This window comes from Galeopterus variegatus, unplaced genomic scaffold (genome assembly GCF_000696425.1).
Source record: "Galeopterus variegatus unplaced genomic scaffold, G_variegatus-3.0.2 Scaffold4172, whole genome shotgun sequence".
Taxonomy (NCBI): domain Eukaryota; kingdom Metazoa; phylum Chordata; class Mammalia; order Dermoptera; family Cynocephalidae; genus Galeopterus; species Galeopterus variegatus.
Window position 1 is genome coordinate 35,010 of NW_007730283.1, and position 15,461 is coordinate 50,470.

Here is a 15,461-nt window from a genome sequence, read left to right on the forward strand (position 1 = left end):
TGGAGACATTTGTGGTTGTCACAACTTGAGGAGGGGGTGCTCCTGGGATGGATGGATAGAGGCAAGGAACACTGCTCAACATTCCACAGCGCACAGAAGAGCCCCTCCACAACAGTGAAGTATCCAGCCCCGTCTTAGAGTTTCTCCAGCGGTGGCATTGAGCAGATACTCCCCAAATGGCAATCATCCATTAAGAACTTTTGATTTGCTGTATAAATAAGACAATAGAATGAGTCTTTCAAAATAGTTCAACCTGATCAGACCTGGAAAGAGGAGAAGCCGTTGTTCCTGGCCTTCCATTGAGGAATTCCTGTCATTGTTCAGTGACACAGAGCTTTTTTGATTTTATATCTGGAAAACCATTCTCTCTCCCCTCTCCCCGCCTCCCCCACTCATTCTATGGCAGAATTGTGCAAACTGCCCCCCATCTTACTTGCCCAGTACTGCCAGGGTCTCTGCATTTCAGCTTTGAAGACCGTGGGTCATTACTGATTGCCTCCCTTGTACTTGTCCTAAGTTGCCTTCACGCTTGCAACCTCTGCCCATTCACTGTCTCTGGACCTTTCTTTAGAACTGAGCATGCAGAATTCCGAGAGTGGATCGGATTCACCAGCTTCCGTGCGTCCGTCGGCGGCAGCCCAGCCTGTGCCCGCCTCCCCGCAGGTAACAGTGGCCCCACCATGCTGCTTGGGTACTCTGGAACAAACCAGAGCGGCCACAGTGGGGAAAACGACATGAATCAGCAGAGAAAGGAGGCTGCGTTTTTCAGAATGGACTTTTCAACCCCAAGCCCACCACTGTGGAAATGGGCACATCTTCCTTCGCATTACTTGGCTTTTTCACTGTTAAAAAAGGTCCCACCAGGGAAATGATACAAATTGAAAAAGAAACCACTCCCCTGAATCCAACTTAGTCTCTTCTGATCTTTCAATGGAAGTCTTCTTGTACTTGTAAATGACCCTTTTGCACAGAAAGACTTTGTGCATAAGGCAAAAGATGTTAGAATTCTTAGGATTTGATTCCAAATGGAATCTACCATTAGAATTAATACATTCTTTAAAATTTGCAAAGAGAGAGTTTTTACATTATGGCTCTCTCTGCTTCTGGATTTCTACCACGGATTGAAATAAGCCATAAAGTAGACATAAACGCAAAGTGAGTGACATAGATTGCATGAAGCAGACTGGAGGCTCGTTGAAGTGTGCAGAGGTCCACTGTGGCCATGTGATCACCCACGATTTACGAATCTCAGAGTCAGGAGCATGGCAAAAAGAAACGATGAAAGCGAAAAAAACCATAATTCAGCAAAAAAGAAAGGCAGACATTGAAGTGGTTTATTCAATTTAGAATGTATGGTCAGAGCTGGCCGGTTAGCTCAGTTGGTTAGAGCACAGTGTTGCTAACACCAAGGTCAAGGGTTCGGATCCCTGTACCAGCCAGCTGCCCCCAAAAAATAAATAAATAAAAGAATGTATGGTCAGACATCTTTAGCTTTTATTTCTTGCAAATATGGCAGCCAGGTGGGGAGGGTCTTGGAAGCGACATCTGAGGGGCTGAGAGGGCATGATGAGTTGCTGTCATCCTGCAGCAAGCTGTGGCCTAATTGGTTTGTTTCCCTTCACACTTGAACCTGCCCAAAGGGGGTCAGCCCTCCCACCCTTTGCTGCCTGGGATCCTTCTCGCCAAGCCCCTCTCTCAGGTGCCCCCCAGGCCTGGGTGGACTCTGCCTCCCTCTGCAGCAGCCACAGCAGGACTGGTCCCAGTATCACTACTACAACTTCCACATCCACCCAGGGCTTATCTTGGTGGCCCCTTTCTGAGGCTCACCAGCTCCAAGCCCTCTGGTCAGCAGGTTGCACTGCCTTCTCCAAACAGCGAGCTCTCAGAAATTTGCCTGGCTGTTTCCTGGCCGGAAGAAGGAATTCCTGCTCGCTCAGTCATGTGGCGTGCTCTTCACACCCAACCTCTCGCCTTGTGCTATCTATTATGGGAGCCGCCAGCACCAGGGCTCCTGAGCACTTGAAGTGTGGCCCATGCCCCTGAAGAACTGAACTTGACAGTTTTTAAAAATCTCTTTAAGTTTATATTGAAATGGCCACACAGCTACACAGCTAGTAAGTAGCTACCAAATTGGACAGCTCAGCGCTAGAGTGTACAAATGTGAAACTTTCATATTTTTTTTTATTTATTTGAGGTGAAATTCACATAACATAAAATTAGCCATTTTAAAGTGTACAATTCAATGGGTTTTGGTATATTCACAGAGTTGTGCGACCAGCACCATTATCTAGTTCCAGAAAATTCTTATCACTCCAAAAAGAAGCCCCATCGCCATCAGCAGTCACTCCCCATTCCCATCCCCTGACAACCACAATTCCACTTTCTGTCTGTGGACTGGCCTGTTCTGGACTTTTCACATAAACAGAATCATACACTGTGTGGCCTTTTGTGTCTGGCATCTTGCACTGAGTGTGATGTGTTCAAAGATCATCCACGTTGTCAGAATTTCCTTCCTTTATGTAGCCAAATAATATTCCATCGTACAAACATATAGCATTTAGTTTATACGTTCATCCGGTTGATGTTTTAGCATCTATGTTCTTTTTATATCCGGTGGTGAGCTCAGGGAGGGCTGGGTCCCTCCAACCACACAGCACCCAGCTCAGCTGAGACACAAATGCCCTCTGGCTGGTGGCCTTATTAGTGCTTTCTTCATCTTGTAGCTACAATCTGTGGATTCTAGAGGACAGTGCATCCTCAGTCATCACCACTCACTGGCATTTATAAGGCAGAGCACTGCAGAATCAGCATGAGCAGTGACATTTGGGGTCCATGTTGGAAAGTTGCAGCATCGCAGTTGACAGCTTCTACAGCCGCAGCTCTAAATTCACAAACACGATGCTCCTAGTCCTCTCTTGACTCTGGAGTTCATTTTGACCTTTCACGTTTTCATGGCTTTGTGTGGCCAATCGGTTCTCAGAGCAAACTAGCAAAGCTACACTGTGAGGACTCTCCTTAGGAGACCAGAGAGCAGTGGAGTCGGAGAGTGAGGAAGCCAAATGCAACTTGAATCTTGGTTTTAGAATTTAGTTTTCTGAGGCCATAGACCACTCTGGCCTTCATTTCCCTTCATGTATAAAATGGGGACAAGTCCAGTGTATACTGCAAAATCGTGGGGTGCTGTAAAGCACTCTCCCAGGGTGGTGGTATGAATGGCTGCTCAGAAGGTCCCCCTCCTCAGCAGCAATCCCCTCTGTACAAGCGACAGGTAGCATCATCTTGTGGACTAGACCCCACAGAGGCAAAGCTGGTGAGGGAGAGGGATGGAGGCACATGTGCTCCTGTGTGCACGTGTGTGTGCCTCATGTGCCCATGAGCTTGTACATGTGTGTGGTGAATGGAGTGAGTGTGTGTGTGCACACTTGTGTACATACCAGGGTTGTTTGTGTGCCTGCACGTCTCTGCATGTGTCTGCAGCTCTAGCTGTAGTCTTTGTTTGTTTTAAGCACTAACTGTCCTTCCTCGTCTCCTTCTCCTTTTAGAGGGTGTTGGTCCAGGCAGCGGGCTCCACTACCAAAGGAGCTCAGATGCAGCCAATCTCCCTCCCTAGAGTTCAGCAGGTGCCACAGCAGGTAATGACAGCACCACAGCACTGTCTACAGGGGGGCGTGGTCAATGCTTAGTAATCCAGAACAATCTCTGAATGATGCATCTTTTTCTACTGTTGCTGTTCCTTTCTGTTTAATATCTTCAGTTTCTTACCTGGAAGATTCTTCCAGAAGCTATGTTAAAAGAAAAAAAAATTCTTTTACTGCAGATAGTTTTGCAACAAGCCAGGAAAGCTGGTGATCTTTTGTTCATTCAAAAATTCAGCAGGCATTTGGGGAGTGAGTAAGCGAGCGAGCCTGCCAGGTAGAGTAAGGCAGAGACGTGGGCAGATACCAGGAGCTCTGGGCTGGAGGAACAAAGAACCCCCGGGGGAGGCATACCCAGCCACAAGCAGGGACCCTACCCTTGGACCAGAGCATGACCAAGGAAATGCCTCTTGTGAATTTAATTATCTAAGAATAAAGCTTGAAAGCATGGGTGGACAGGCCAAATAGTACACAGGTCATCAGCTCAAGGAGAGTCAGCAATTCACAAGAGCATTCAGCAAACTTTTCTAGAAAAGGACAAATAGTACATTTTTTGTCCTTGTGGGCAGGGTGGTCTCTGGCACAGCCACTCCACTCTGCTGTCTTAGCACAGGAGTAGCCACAGGTGATATGTAAACAAATGGGCATGGCTGTGTGCCAATAAAACTTTATTTACAAAAACAAGCAGTGGGCCAGATTTGGTGCTCAGACTGGAGTTTGCTGACTCATGCTCTATAAAATGATGAATTAAAGTTAAATCAGGTTCCTGCCTGAAAGGAGCCATGAAATCCCAGAGAATGCACCTCTTTCTTCCAGGGGCTCCTACTTAGAGTAGGGTCACCAGGAGACCCAAGCAAGCCCACTGCTGTGGCCCTTGATCTTACCACCCCAAAGTGAGGTTGACCTCGGCATCCTTTAAGATTCCCTCTATGGTGAGAGTTTGAAGTTCCACGTGCAAAGCACTGGGCATCCACCAGGGGGGCCAGAATCCCTCGGGGGCCATCAGCCAAGGTGCTGGACTGATGTCTCAGCTGAGGCAGGGACAAAGCGAGTGGGGATGCACTGGGGTCCTCCCATTGCCCCCCCCCCCGCCAGGTATGTTGCTCCTTCTAACTCTGCTCAGATCTTCACAGCCTCTCACCTCCTCTCTGCTGGAGAGGGGGCCCCAGGGCCACCCACAGGGAGTATCAGGGGCCACATAGCGTGTAATCAGCTTGACCCCTCTGCCCATGACAGGGACAGTCCCGAGCTCCAAGGTTGGGGTTTTGCCCAAACTTTTGGCTTCCACTGCACTGGCTGGAAGGTATACTTCTCTTTGTCCTGTCCCCACATACACAGATCGGGGACCACTGACCTGCTGCCCCCATGCAGCACAACCGAATGAGTCACAGCTCCCAGAAATCCCAGCGAGGCTCTGTGAGTCAGTAGCAATTCTGTGAACCATCTGGGCCCCTTTGGAATACATCTTCTTTACATTACCATCTCTCTCTATGTTTCTAGAAGTGCTGACTGTGGAAATAATTAAAAAGAAAACTTCTGTCCATAACACAAAATACATAATGTTGTTTCAGGTACAGCCTGTGCAGCACGTGTACCCCGCCCAGGTGCAGTATGTGGAAGGGGGAGACGCTGTCTATACCAATGGAGCCATGTATGTATGTTTCCTCTCACAGAAGTTTCCATACCCGAGTCCTTCTGTCACACCTCTCCTGCCTCTTTCCACCTTGGGATGTGTTGGAACAAATTCTCTCCCTTATCCTTTTGGGGATATGTTCACTATGTCCTACTTAAATTGTATTAAGATATCACATCCCTGTGGAGATTTCAGAAACCACAGACCTGTGTATTTTTTACTGCTAGAGAAGCAGTCTTTGAAAAAACGAAACAAGGGGCTGGCCAGTTAGCTCAGCTAGTTAGAACGTGGTGCTGACAACACCAAGCTCAAGTGTTTGGACGCCCATACCGGCCAGCCGCCAAAACCAAAAAACTAACCCAACTTCTAGGTCTGAAGATTCAGTCTTCACAATCTAGAAACCGTTTCTCTCGTGTTTTCTCACCCTCACCTTTGTTAAACTGCGGCTTTTTATGATGTTGATGTCTCCACTTTTCAAGGACTTCTAGAGTTTTCTACTCTCTGTATGATGCTTGCTCATGTGTTTCCATTTGGTTTTGATGACTCTCCTCACAAGTGTGGGGATTGTGCGAGAGGTTTGGGTGTGGCTGCAGAGTTGTGGTTGATGGAGTTGTGTGGCTTTTTAATGCCTGACACTGATGGTCACGAAACATACACAGCCACAAACGAGTATACATAAAGCCGGTGAGATCTGAGCAAGGTCTGTGGGCTTTACCAAGGTCACTCCTGGTTCTGATATTGTACTGCCATTCTATGGATGTCACCTTGAAGGGACAGTACAAGATCTATGCCTCCCAGGGGTCAGAGGGGGCCTCTCAGAGGGGTCTTTCCTTTGGATATGCCACCAACCTTTACTCACCAATGAGGAGAAACCACCACTAACCGGCTTTTACAATGTCTGGCATTAGTCAAGTGTAACTTAAAAATTTCAGTCCTGACATACAAGGTTAATCCTTTAATCCAGATGTTAAGGGAATCTTAGATGAATTCTTGGTATAGCTTAGAAATTCTTTCTATTATGCCATTTTATTTAACTTATTGTTTTGAAATAATCATAGATTCACAGGAAGTTGCAAAACTAGTAGAGTCCCGTGCACCCTTTCCCCAGCCTCCCCCAGTGCTGACATAGTGTGTGACTGTAGGACAAAATCAAAACCATGAAATTGACATTGGGACAATACTGCTCACTAGCCTACAGGACTTACTCAGTTTCACCAGTCGTTACACGCATTTGTGTGTGTGTACATGTGCATGTGTGCTTGTGTGTGTGGATGCATGTTCATGCATGCATGCATGTATATAGTTCTGTGCAGTTTTATCCCGTGTATAGATTTCTGTAACTTCCACCATGATATGTATGTTCCATCTCCACAAAGAAGCTCCCTCATGCAACCCATTTATCCGCTTAGAATTTTTAAATGATCCCTTTTCCATTTGTCACCCTGTGATCCTGAATATCTTCAGAGAAGATGGTTGTGAAGTCCGCCTTGCATTTGAATTTCATATACCATGTCAGAACTGCCGCATATGCTCAGTGTACAGGGCTCCAGTGTTTACATGAAGTTTTGCTAGCTTCCTTTGGAATTCAGATGAGGCGTTTAAACCAGACAGTGTCCGACGGGTGACCTCTTTCTTTCTGACAGACGCACGGCCTACGCCTACAACCCAGAGCCTCAGATGTACTCCCCCAGCAGCGCAGCTTCCTACTTCGAGTCCCCAGGTGGTGCCCAGGTGACCGTGGCAGCCTCGTCCCCACCAGCGGTGCCCTCCCACAGCATGGTGGGCATTGCCATGGATGTTGGAGGGAACCCCATCGTCTCCAGCGCGGGAGCCTATCTCCTCCACGGGGGGATGGATGGCTCGAGGCACTCCCTGGCCCACACGTCCCGCTCTTCACCAGCCACGGTATGTACGAGGCTCTTGGGGGCCAGTGGGATAGGGTACAAGAAGACTTGTATGGGGCCAGTGAGTAAGGGGCAGCCTGCAACCTTGCGGAGCTGTCACCTGTGTGCACCCAGGTGGCCCTGGCCTGGAGCCCTGCCCACCACAGATGGGCCACGTGAGCCTACTGGTCTGCAGAGCTCTTCGAAGCTCAGTTGGCTGCTGGTAAACAGAGGAGGAGGAATGTAAGGTCATGTGCTGCTGTGAAACTGAATATGTGTGTGGCATCTCCCCACTGGCAGACGCTCCTATTGATATCACCATTATAATCATTATTGTCATTGTCAGCCTTGTGGAGGCTTAGGTCAGTCCATCCAGCTGAAAACTGGACTGAAGCAAACAGGAGGAAATATCCCTCCAGAGCTCTACTGGATTCTTCCTGCCATAATCCCATGCAAAATAATTACTTACCTGCTTTAAAAATGTCTCTGCTTTTAAAACTCAATCTTCCATGTTGACCTTTATTTTATTTTTTAAATTAACGTGGAGTCAAATTGACTTTTTGCTGTACAGCCTGTGAGTTTTGATGTGTGTGTAGATTCATGTAATCATCCACAGTTGGGATACACAACAGCGTGTCACCCTGAAAACTCCCTCATGGTGTTTCTTTATAGTTACAACCTCCCCAACCCACAACCCCTGGCAACCGCCGAGCTGTTTGACCTGTTCTCCATCACTGTAGTTCTATCTTTTGGGGTGCGTCGTATCAATGGAATCTTACAGTATGTAACCTTTTGAGATGCTGCTTTCACTCAGCATGGTGCCATTGACATTCAGTCAAGTTGTTTGTTGCATGAATCAGTAGTCAGTCCTTTTTTACTGAGTCAGTACTGAGTAGTATTCCATTCCAATGCAGTTTATTTATCCACTCCTTAGTTGAAGGCCATTTGGATGTTTCCAGTTTTGGGCAATTATGAATAAAGCTGCTCTAAGTACTTGCATACAGATTTTTGTATGGGCACATTTTTCTTTCTTTTGGGTAAATACCTACGAGTGGAGTTACTGGTTTATATGGTAAGTGTATGTTTAACTTTATCAGAAGCCACCAAACAGTTTTCCCAAGTGGTTGAACCATTTTGCACTTCCACCAGCAATGTATACAAGATCCCGTTGCTCCACTTCATTGTCAGCACTTGGTGTTGTCAGTATTTTATTTTGCCCATTCTAATAGTGTGTGATGGTACCTCATTGTGGTTGTAACTTGCATTTTCTTTATAACTAAAGATAGTAAGCAACTATTCATGTGCTTAATTTGCCTTTTGTAGATGCTCTTTGGTGAAGTATCAGTTCAGTCATTTGCTTATTTTTTAACTGGGTTGGTTGTTTTCTTACTGTTGAGTTTTGAGAATTCTTTATATATTCTGGATACAGGTCCCCATCAGATATGTGATCTGCAAATATTTTCTCCCAGTCTTTAGTGTGTCTTTTCACTCTCTAACAAGTGTCCTTTGCAGAAAAAAAAAATTTTTTTTTAAATTTTGATCAAATCCAGTTTATGAATTTTTCTTTTTTGGTTCATGCTTTTGATATCATGTCTAAGAATTCTGTGCCTTTCTGCAGGTCATGAAGATTTTCTCTTGTTTCCTTTCGAAAGTTTTGCACATTTACATTTTATATTTAGATATGCTTTATTTTGAGATAGCTTTTGTATAAGATGTAAGATTTAGGTCAAGGTTTGTTTTTTTACATATGAAACAACCAGTTGTTCTAGCCTGATTTGCTAAAAAGACTATCCATAGACTTTGCGTAGACTCCATTGGATTACTTTTGTACCTTTGTCAAAAATTAATTGGCCTGGGCTGGCCCGGTGGCGCACTCGGTAGAGTGCGGCGCTTGAGAGCGTGGCAGCGCTCCCGCCGAGGGTTCGGATCCCATATAGAGACCGGTCCGCTCACTGGTTGAGCGCGGTGCAGGCGCGACACTGAGGGTTGCGATCCCGTTGCCGGTCGCAGTACGGGCGTGACACCGAGGGTTACGATCCTGTTACCGGTCACGAAAAAAGACAAAAAGGAAAAAAAAAATTAATTGGCCATATGTGTGTGGGTCTATTTCAGAACGTTCTATTCTGTTCCATTGACCTGTGTGACTATCCCTTTGCCAATAGCTGTCTTAATTATTCTAGCTTTATAATAAGTCCTAAAATCAAGTAGAGTGTTTCCTCCTACTTTATTCTTTTTCAATATTGTGTTGGCTATTTATATAAATTTAAATTTTCTATTTAAGTTTTATGTCAGTTTAACTATATCTGCCAAAAAAAAAATCCTACTGTATTTTTATTAAATTGCATTAAGCCTGCAGATCAAATTGGGGAGAATTGACATCTTTACTATGTTGAGTCTTCCAATCCATGAACATGGTATGTTTTCTCCATTTGTTTAGATCTTCTTTTTTTCTTTCAACAGCATTTTGTAATTTTTAGCATACAGATCCTGTACATGTTTTGTTAGATCTGTGCCTATGTATTTCATGATTTTGGAGCTATTGTAAATAGTATTGATTTTTAATTTCAGTTTCCAACTGTTCATCGATAGGGTATGAAAATATGGTTGATTTTTGGCTGTTGACTTTGTATCCTGCAATGTTGCTGAACTTATTTTTTAGTTCTAGGAGGTTTTTGTTGTCTGCAAATATGAACACTTTTATTTCTTTCTTTCCAATGTAGAAGCCTATTATTTCTTTTCTTGCCTTTTTGCACTAGCCAGGACTTCCAGTACAGTGCTGAATAGAAAAGGCAAGAATGGACATCCTTGCCTTGTTCCCATTCTCAAGGGAAAAGCCTTCAGTCTTTCACTGCTAAGTATGGTGTTAGCTGTAGGCTTTTCATAAACATCCCTTTTTTTAGTTTGAAAAAGTTCCCTTCTCTTCCTAGTTTTCCAGGAGTCTTTATCATATATAGATGATGGATTTTGTCAAATGCTTTTTCTTCATTGATATGATCATGTGTTTTCTCTTCTTTAGGGTGTTATTATGACAGACAACATTGATTGATTTTCTGTTAGACAATAACTTCTTATTTGGGTGAGGGGCTAATCTCCTGAAATAGAAGGTGATGGTCTAGCCATGTCCCTTTCTTTTGGTCCCAGTATGTTTGGGGTCACCCTGATATCAGAGAAGCCTCTGAATGTTGCTGTCTTCACTTTTCCTATGTTCAGGGTGACCCACAGGACCCTGATCTGAGGATAGGCATGGAGCCCCTGTGCCTGCTCCTTCTTTCCTGGAGAGAAGTCACTTGCTTTCTGGAGGGTATGATGTTATAGGGCAGTACTTGCTTGTCTCTCCAAGGACACCTGCCTCTACCCCAGCCCCACTTAGTCCCTTCAATGCCAAAAGTACCCCAGGGCTGATTTCCTGAGAAACAGTGGTGTTCTCTATGATCCAAGTCCCTCTTGTCATTAAAAAATGTGCTGCTCAGACCCTGGCCACCCAGTTACTGTGGTTTGTTGTCTGGGTTGCTTTGGAAGAAATGAAATTTTAAATTAATTAGAAATCCATGAATGAGCTATGTTTTGAGACATATGATACACGTACACACACTCATACTCACGCATACACCCTGCCAAGTTCCTGGAGAGTTATCATCTTGGATGGGAATCCAATTCTTGACTTCTGCTTGCTCTGCTTTGTTTATTGGCTTGTTTTTGGCATGGAAACATCTCATGAGGATGCTGCAGAGATCCAAGGGAATTTCCAGGAGCCAAGAACAGGAATGGCTCAGAGATTGCAACAGAAATATGGCTCCTGATGTGACATTTGACATCTGCCAGTTTGTTCGTGTCAGTTTTGTTTCATGGGACTTCCACTTAATCCTAAAAGTAGAGAATGAAGGCCGAAGCAAATGACCACCTACTGCCTCAATGAGTGATTTCAGACTTTGGTGACAAATTTTCTCGAGTATTTATTTCTGGCAAAAATTTTATCAGTATTATAAATCTTAAAAGTTAATTGCCCCAAACAGTGAGTTTTTGATAAAATCTTTCTGTTTTGCTTCTTTTTTAATGACATGAAGCAGAAGATACTAAATTGAGAGGTTTGCCATATTTGCTTGAAAGAATGACAAACTATGATTATTCAGACTTGGGTATTTGGCAGACTTTTTTTTTGGAAATGAACACATGAAGGAAAATGACTGGCATGTCTTAGTTGCCAATCATAAAATTCAAGTTTTCAAACAAAAAATGAGAAGTTTGGAAAATTTGTGTCTGCCACTGGAAACTGGACAGCTTCCCAATAGTTCATGACTCTTCTGATGAGGTTGGTAGTGATATTAACAAATGTGATTTCTTGATACTGTTTAGTGAAATGTGTCAACATGGAAGATCTGCAAATTCAGTGAACCTATATTTTCCAAGTGACCAATGCATGATGTTACAAAATCATACCCATCAGTAAAAGATCCATTCAAAATGTAAGAGAGACTAATGTATTTTTTAAGCTAGTTGTATGTATATTTTTGAGATAAAATTTATATAATATAAAATTCATGATTTTAATCATTTTTAAATGTACAATTCAGTAACATTTAGCACATTCACAATGTTGTGCAACCATCACCACTATCCAGTTCCAGAATATTTTCATCACTCCTAAAGAAACCCTGTTCCCATTAGCAATCACTCTCCATTATCCCTCCTCCAGCCCCTAGCAACCACTAATCTGCTGTATCTATGGATTTGCCTATTCTATACATTTTATGTAAAAGGAACCATCCAATATGTGTTCTTTTGTGACTAGCTTCTTTCACAGGTATAATGTTTTCAGGGCTCATCCATGTGGTAGCGTGTGTCAGAACTCCATTCCTTTTTGTGGTTAGATAATATTCCATTCTGTAGATGGTCCACATTTTATTTATCCATTCATCTGTTGGTTGACATTGGTTTTTCCACTTTTTGGCACTTTGAATATGTTATTCCACTGCCATCTGGCTTCCTGGTTTCTGATGAGAAATTGACTGTTACTCTTATTGAGGCTCCCTCGTTTGTAATGAATCCCTTCTCTCTTGCTGCCTTCAGGATTCTCTCTTTGTCTTTGTTTTTTAGTCATTTGATTATAATGTATCTCGGTGTGGATTTCTTTCAGTTTATACTACTTGAGGTTCGTTGAGATGTTTGAATGTGTACATTCATGTCTTTCATTAAATTTGGGGAGTTTATAGCCATTATTTCTTCAAATATGCTTTTCATTTTTCTCTTTCTCTCTCTTCTCTTTCTTGTGCTCCCATTATGTGTCTGTTGGTATTCTTGGCAGTGTCCCCCAGGTTTCTCAAGCTCAGATAATTTCTCTTTGTTTTTTGTTTTTTTTTCTGTTTCTCAGAGTGACTGATCTCAATTGGCCTATCTTGAAGTTCACAGATTCTGCCTTCTGCATGTTCAGATCTGCTGTTTAACCTCCCCTAGTGGTTTTTTCATTTTGGCTATTGTATTTTCAACTCCAGAATTTCTATCTCATTCTTTTCTATAATTTCTATCTCTTTGTCAATATTCTCTGTTGGTGAGACTTTATTCTCATGATTTGTTGTAGTTCTTTGTACATGACTTTCTTTAGGTCTTTGAGTATGTTTTAATAGTTGATTTAAACTGTCTCCTAAATCCAATGTCTGGGCTTCCTTGGGGACAGTTCTATTTATTTCTTTTCTTTTTCTGCATATGGCCATACTTTCTTATTTGTTTGCATGCCTCATAATTCTTGTGGAAGACTGGATATTTTGAGTATTATGGCAACTCTGCATATCAAAGTCTTCCATCCTCCCCAGGGTTTGTTGTTGCTGCTTGTAGTTGTTGTTATTTGTTTAATGACCTTTCTGGACTAATTTTGTAAAATCTGTATTCTTTGTCATGTTGTCATGTGTGGCCCCTGAATTCTCTATTTGGTTAGCTTAGTGGTCAGCTAGTGATTTGACAGATCTCCTTAAATGCCAAGTTTTGGCTATCTTCTTTTTTTTTCTTGATTAAGGGTTTACCTGGTGCTATAAATTTTTTATTAGTTTCCAGAGTTCAGATAAAGTTGATTCTGACAATGTTTGCCTGTTTATTCACTGTTTTTTGGAGGGATGAATTTTGGAGTTCCCTACTCTGCCATTTTCATTGATGTCATCTCAAGACTAATGGATTTTTAATGTAACTGAGGTAAAAACTCATTGATATGGTTTCAGATTCCATGTTAAAGCTAACTTTTAAGAAACTACCAGTTGCCAAGTTTTGGTTTAGTATTAAGTAAAAATATCCACAATTATCTGAAAAGGCTATTAAAACACTGCTCCTTTTCCAACTATATACCTGTGTGAGGCCAGAGTTTTCTTATATATGTCAACTAAAACAACATATTATAATAGAAACGTAGAAGAGATGTGTGGGCCTAACTGTCTCCTACAAGTCGAACATTAAAGAGATTTGTAAAACAATTCCACTCTTTTAATTTTTTTTTAATTTGGAAAATATAGCATTTCTTTATTTTAAATGTTATTTATGTTAACCTGTAATGGGTTTATTTTTTTAATGGATTGATGCATACATTTACAATTTTTCCATTTTAATTTCTAATATGGGAACTATTGACAGATTTAACTCTTAAACACAAAAGCTCTTTTTGGTGGGAGGTAGACCTCAGAAATGTTTAATAGTGTAAAGAGATCATTAGACCAAATGGTCACATTTACAATTTTTCCATTTTAATTTCTAATATGGGAACTATTGACAGATTTAACTCTTAAATACAAAAGCTCTTTTTGGTGGGAGGTAGACCTCAGAAATGTTTAATAGTGTAAAGAGATCATTAGACCAAATGGTCGAGACCCACTATGCTGGAGAGATGGTATTTATTCCCCTTCCCAGTCTGCCGTGCATTGGAAAAGGCCACCCAGGACTTCCAGAGTCATGAACTCTGCACTCAGGGCACCCATGAGTTGGGCAGTGCTTCATATGGAAGGTGCCACACACAGTTATAAGTTGACTGCCCAGGCTCCACCCAGCTCAGCATGGGGAAGCAGGAGCCATGTGCTTTGCTGGTACTCACCTGACTGCCCAAGCTGTAGACCAGAATGCCTGCTGGGCTGGGGGGAGGTATGTGTATTTCTTCTGTCTATCATACAGGCAGTGACTGCCTTCTTGCTCACCTGCTCCCTGGAGTCGGCGGCTGGGGAAGGTCTCGCCATTCTCCTTTCCCTTGATCCTCCAGGGCACCTTCTGCACATCTTAAAGGTGACACTGACATCCTCTTTGGCTTTCAGCAGGTGTAGCTAATGAGACAAAGCAGAACTACAGTGGTCAAAAGAGGCAAAAGGAGAAGTAGTAACCTCTAGTTCTTGAACTCAGCCCCAGGAAACCTGGTCTCTGAAATACACACTCAGCCTGCTTTTTGCAGAAGCATCATTGAAGCTTTTGCCCTCCTTGGGTATTTTAGAAAAGAAAGCATATACTTTAGGTCCATTTCCTTTTCATTACAGTTCTCTGCCTGTTGTGGTGGGCTGCAGCAGATTTTAAATGTCCGTTTTCCATGTACAAGTCTCGATCAAATTTGACAGGTGCAAAGGTGGGGGCAGCCACGTATGGCTGGGTGCTTCTTCCTTTGCACAGACCTGTTGCTCCACCTTTCCTCCTCACCTCCACCAGGTCCTCAGTGCCCAACTCAAAGCCCCTTTCCTCCAGGAAGTCCTGCCATTTCTCCCCTAACTCTGTCGGCACTCTGCCCTCTCTTCCGTATGACCCTCATTGCACAGCCCACATTTCCTGAATATCCAGGCGCTGATCTCTGTGACCGTGTCCAGTGGCCCAGGGTCCTGCGCCTTCCAATGGCAGGGTCTGTGTCTTTGTCCTCATTGGTATTTTCTTGAAGCATCCAGCAGGGAGACTCTGGGCTTTGCAATGGGACAGGCTGGCCAGTGTCAATTCCGCCACCTGTCCTTGGCTTCGTTCACCTGATTCTCCCTAGCAACAGATGTGGTGTGGGAAGAAGAATGGGTGATTATTCAGCTGGCTTCGCTGACACGTGATTTGATGCAGCAACTACTCATTAATGTGTTACGCATGTGCACGTGCATATGTTGCTTTAAAATCCAACATGACTTCTTTCTGCTGCTTGTGTTTGGCGGGCTCACGGGCTCCTCTGCATGTGACAAGGTAACACTCCCTGCTGCAACTTTAACACTGACCTAACTCATCTCCCTCTGCCTGCGTTGAGCCTTGTTTTTATTTTGAGGAACTCAAACCATTATTGGATATTAATAAAAATAAATCGTGGCTGATGCTAACCATCTGACT

The 15,461-nt window shown here is 43.4% G+C and overlaps 1 protein-coding gene across 3 annotated transcripts in view; it reads left to right on the forward strand.

The window, feature by feature from the left end:
- Nucleotides 1-575: 575 nt before the first annotated feature.
- Nucleotides 576-15,461, forward strand: part of RFX2 (regulatory factor X, 2 (influences HLA class II expression)) — a 43,708-nt gene continuing 28,822 nt past the window's right edge. For 2 of the 3 annotated variants that reach the window (XM_008586895.1, XM_008586897.1), the window contains exons 1-4: nucleotides 576-663; nucleotides 3,543-3,632; nucleotides 5,207-5,286; nucleotides 6,912-7,173. In XM_008586895.1, the coding sequence (XP_008585117.1) occupies nucleotides 580-663; nucleotides 3,543-3,632; nucleotides 5,207-5,286; nucleotides 6,912-7,173 (516 nt within the window). In that variant the 5' untranslated portion in view covers nucleotides 576-579. The remainder of the gene's footprint in view (nucleotides 664-3,542; nucleotides 3,633-5,206; nucleotides 5,287-6,911; nucleotides 7,174-15,461) is intronic. The other variant, XM_008586896.1, reaches the window with a different exon arrangement.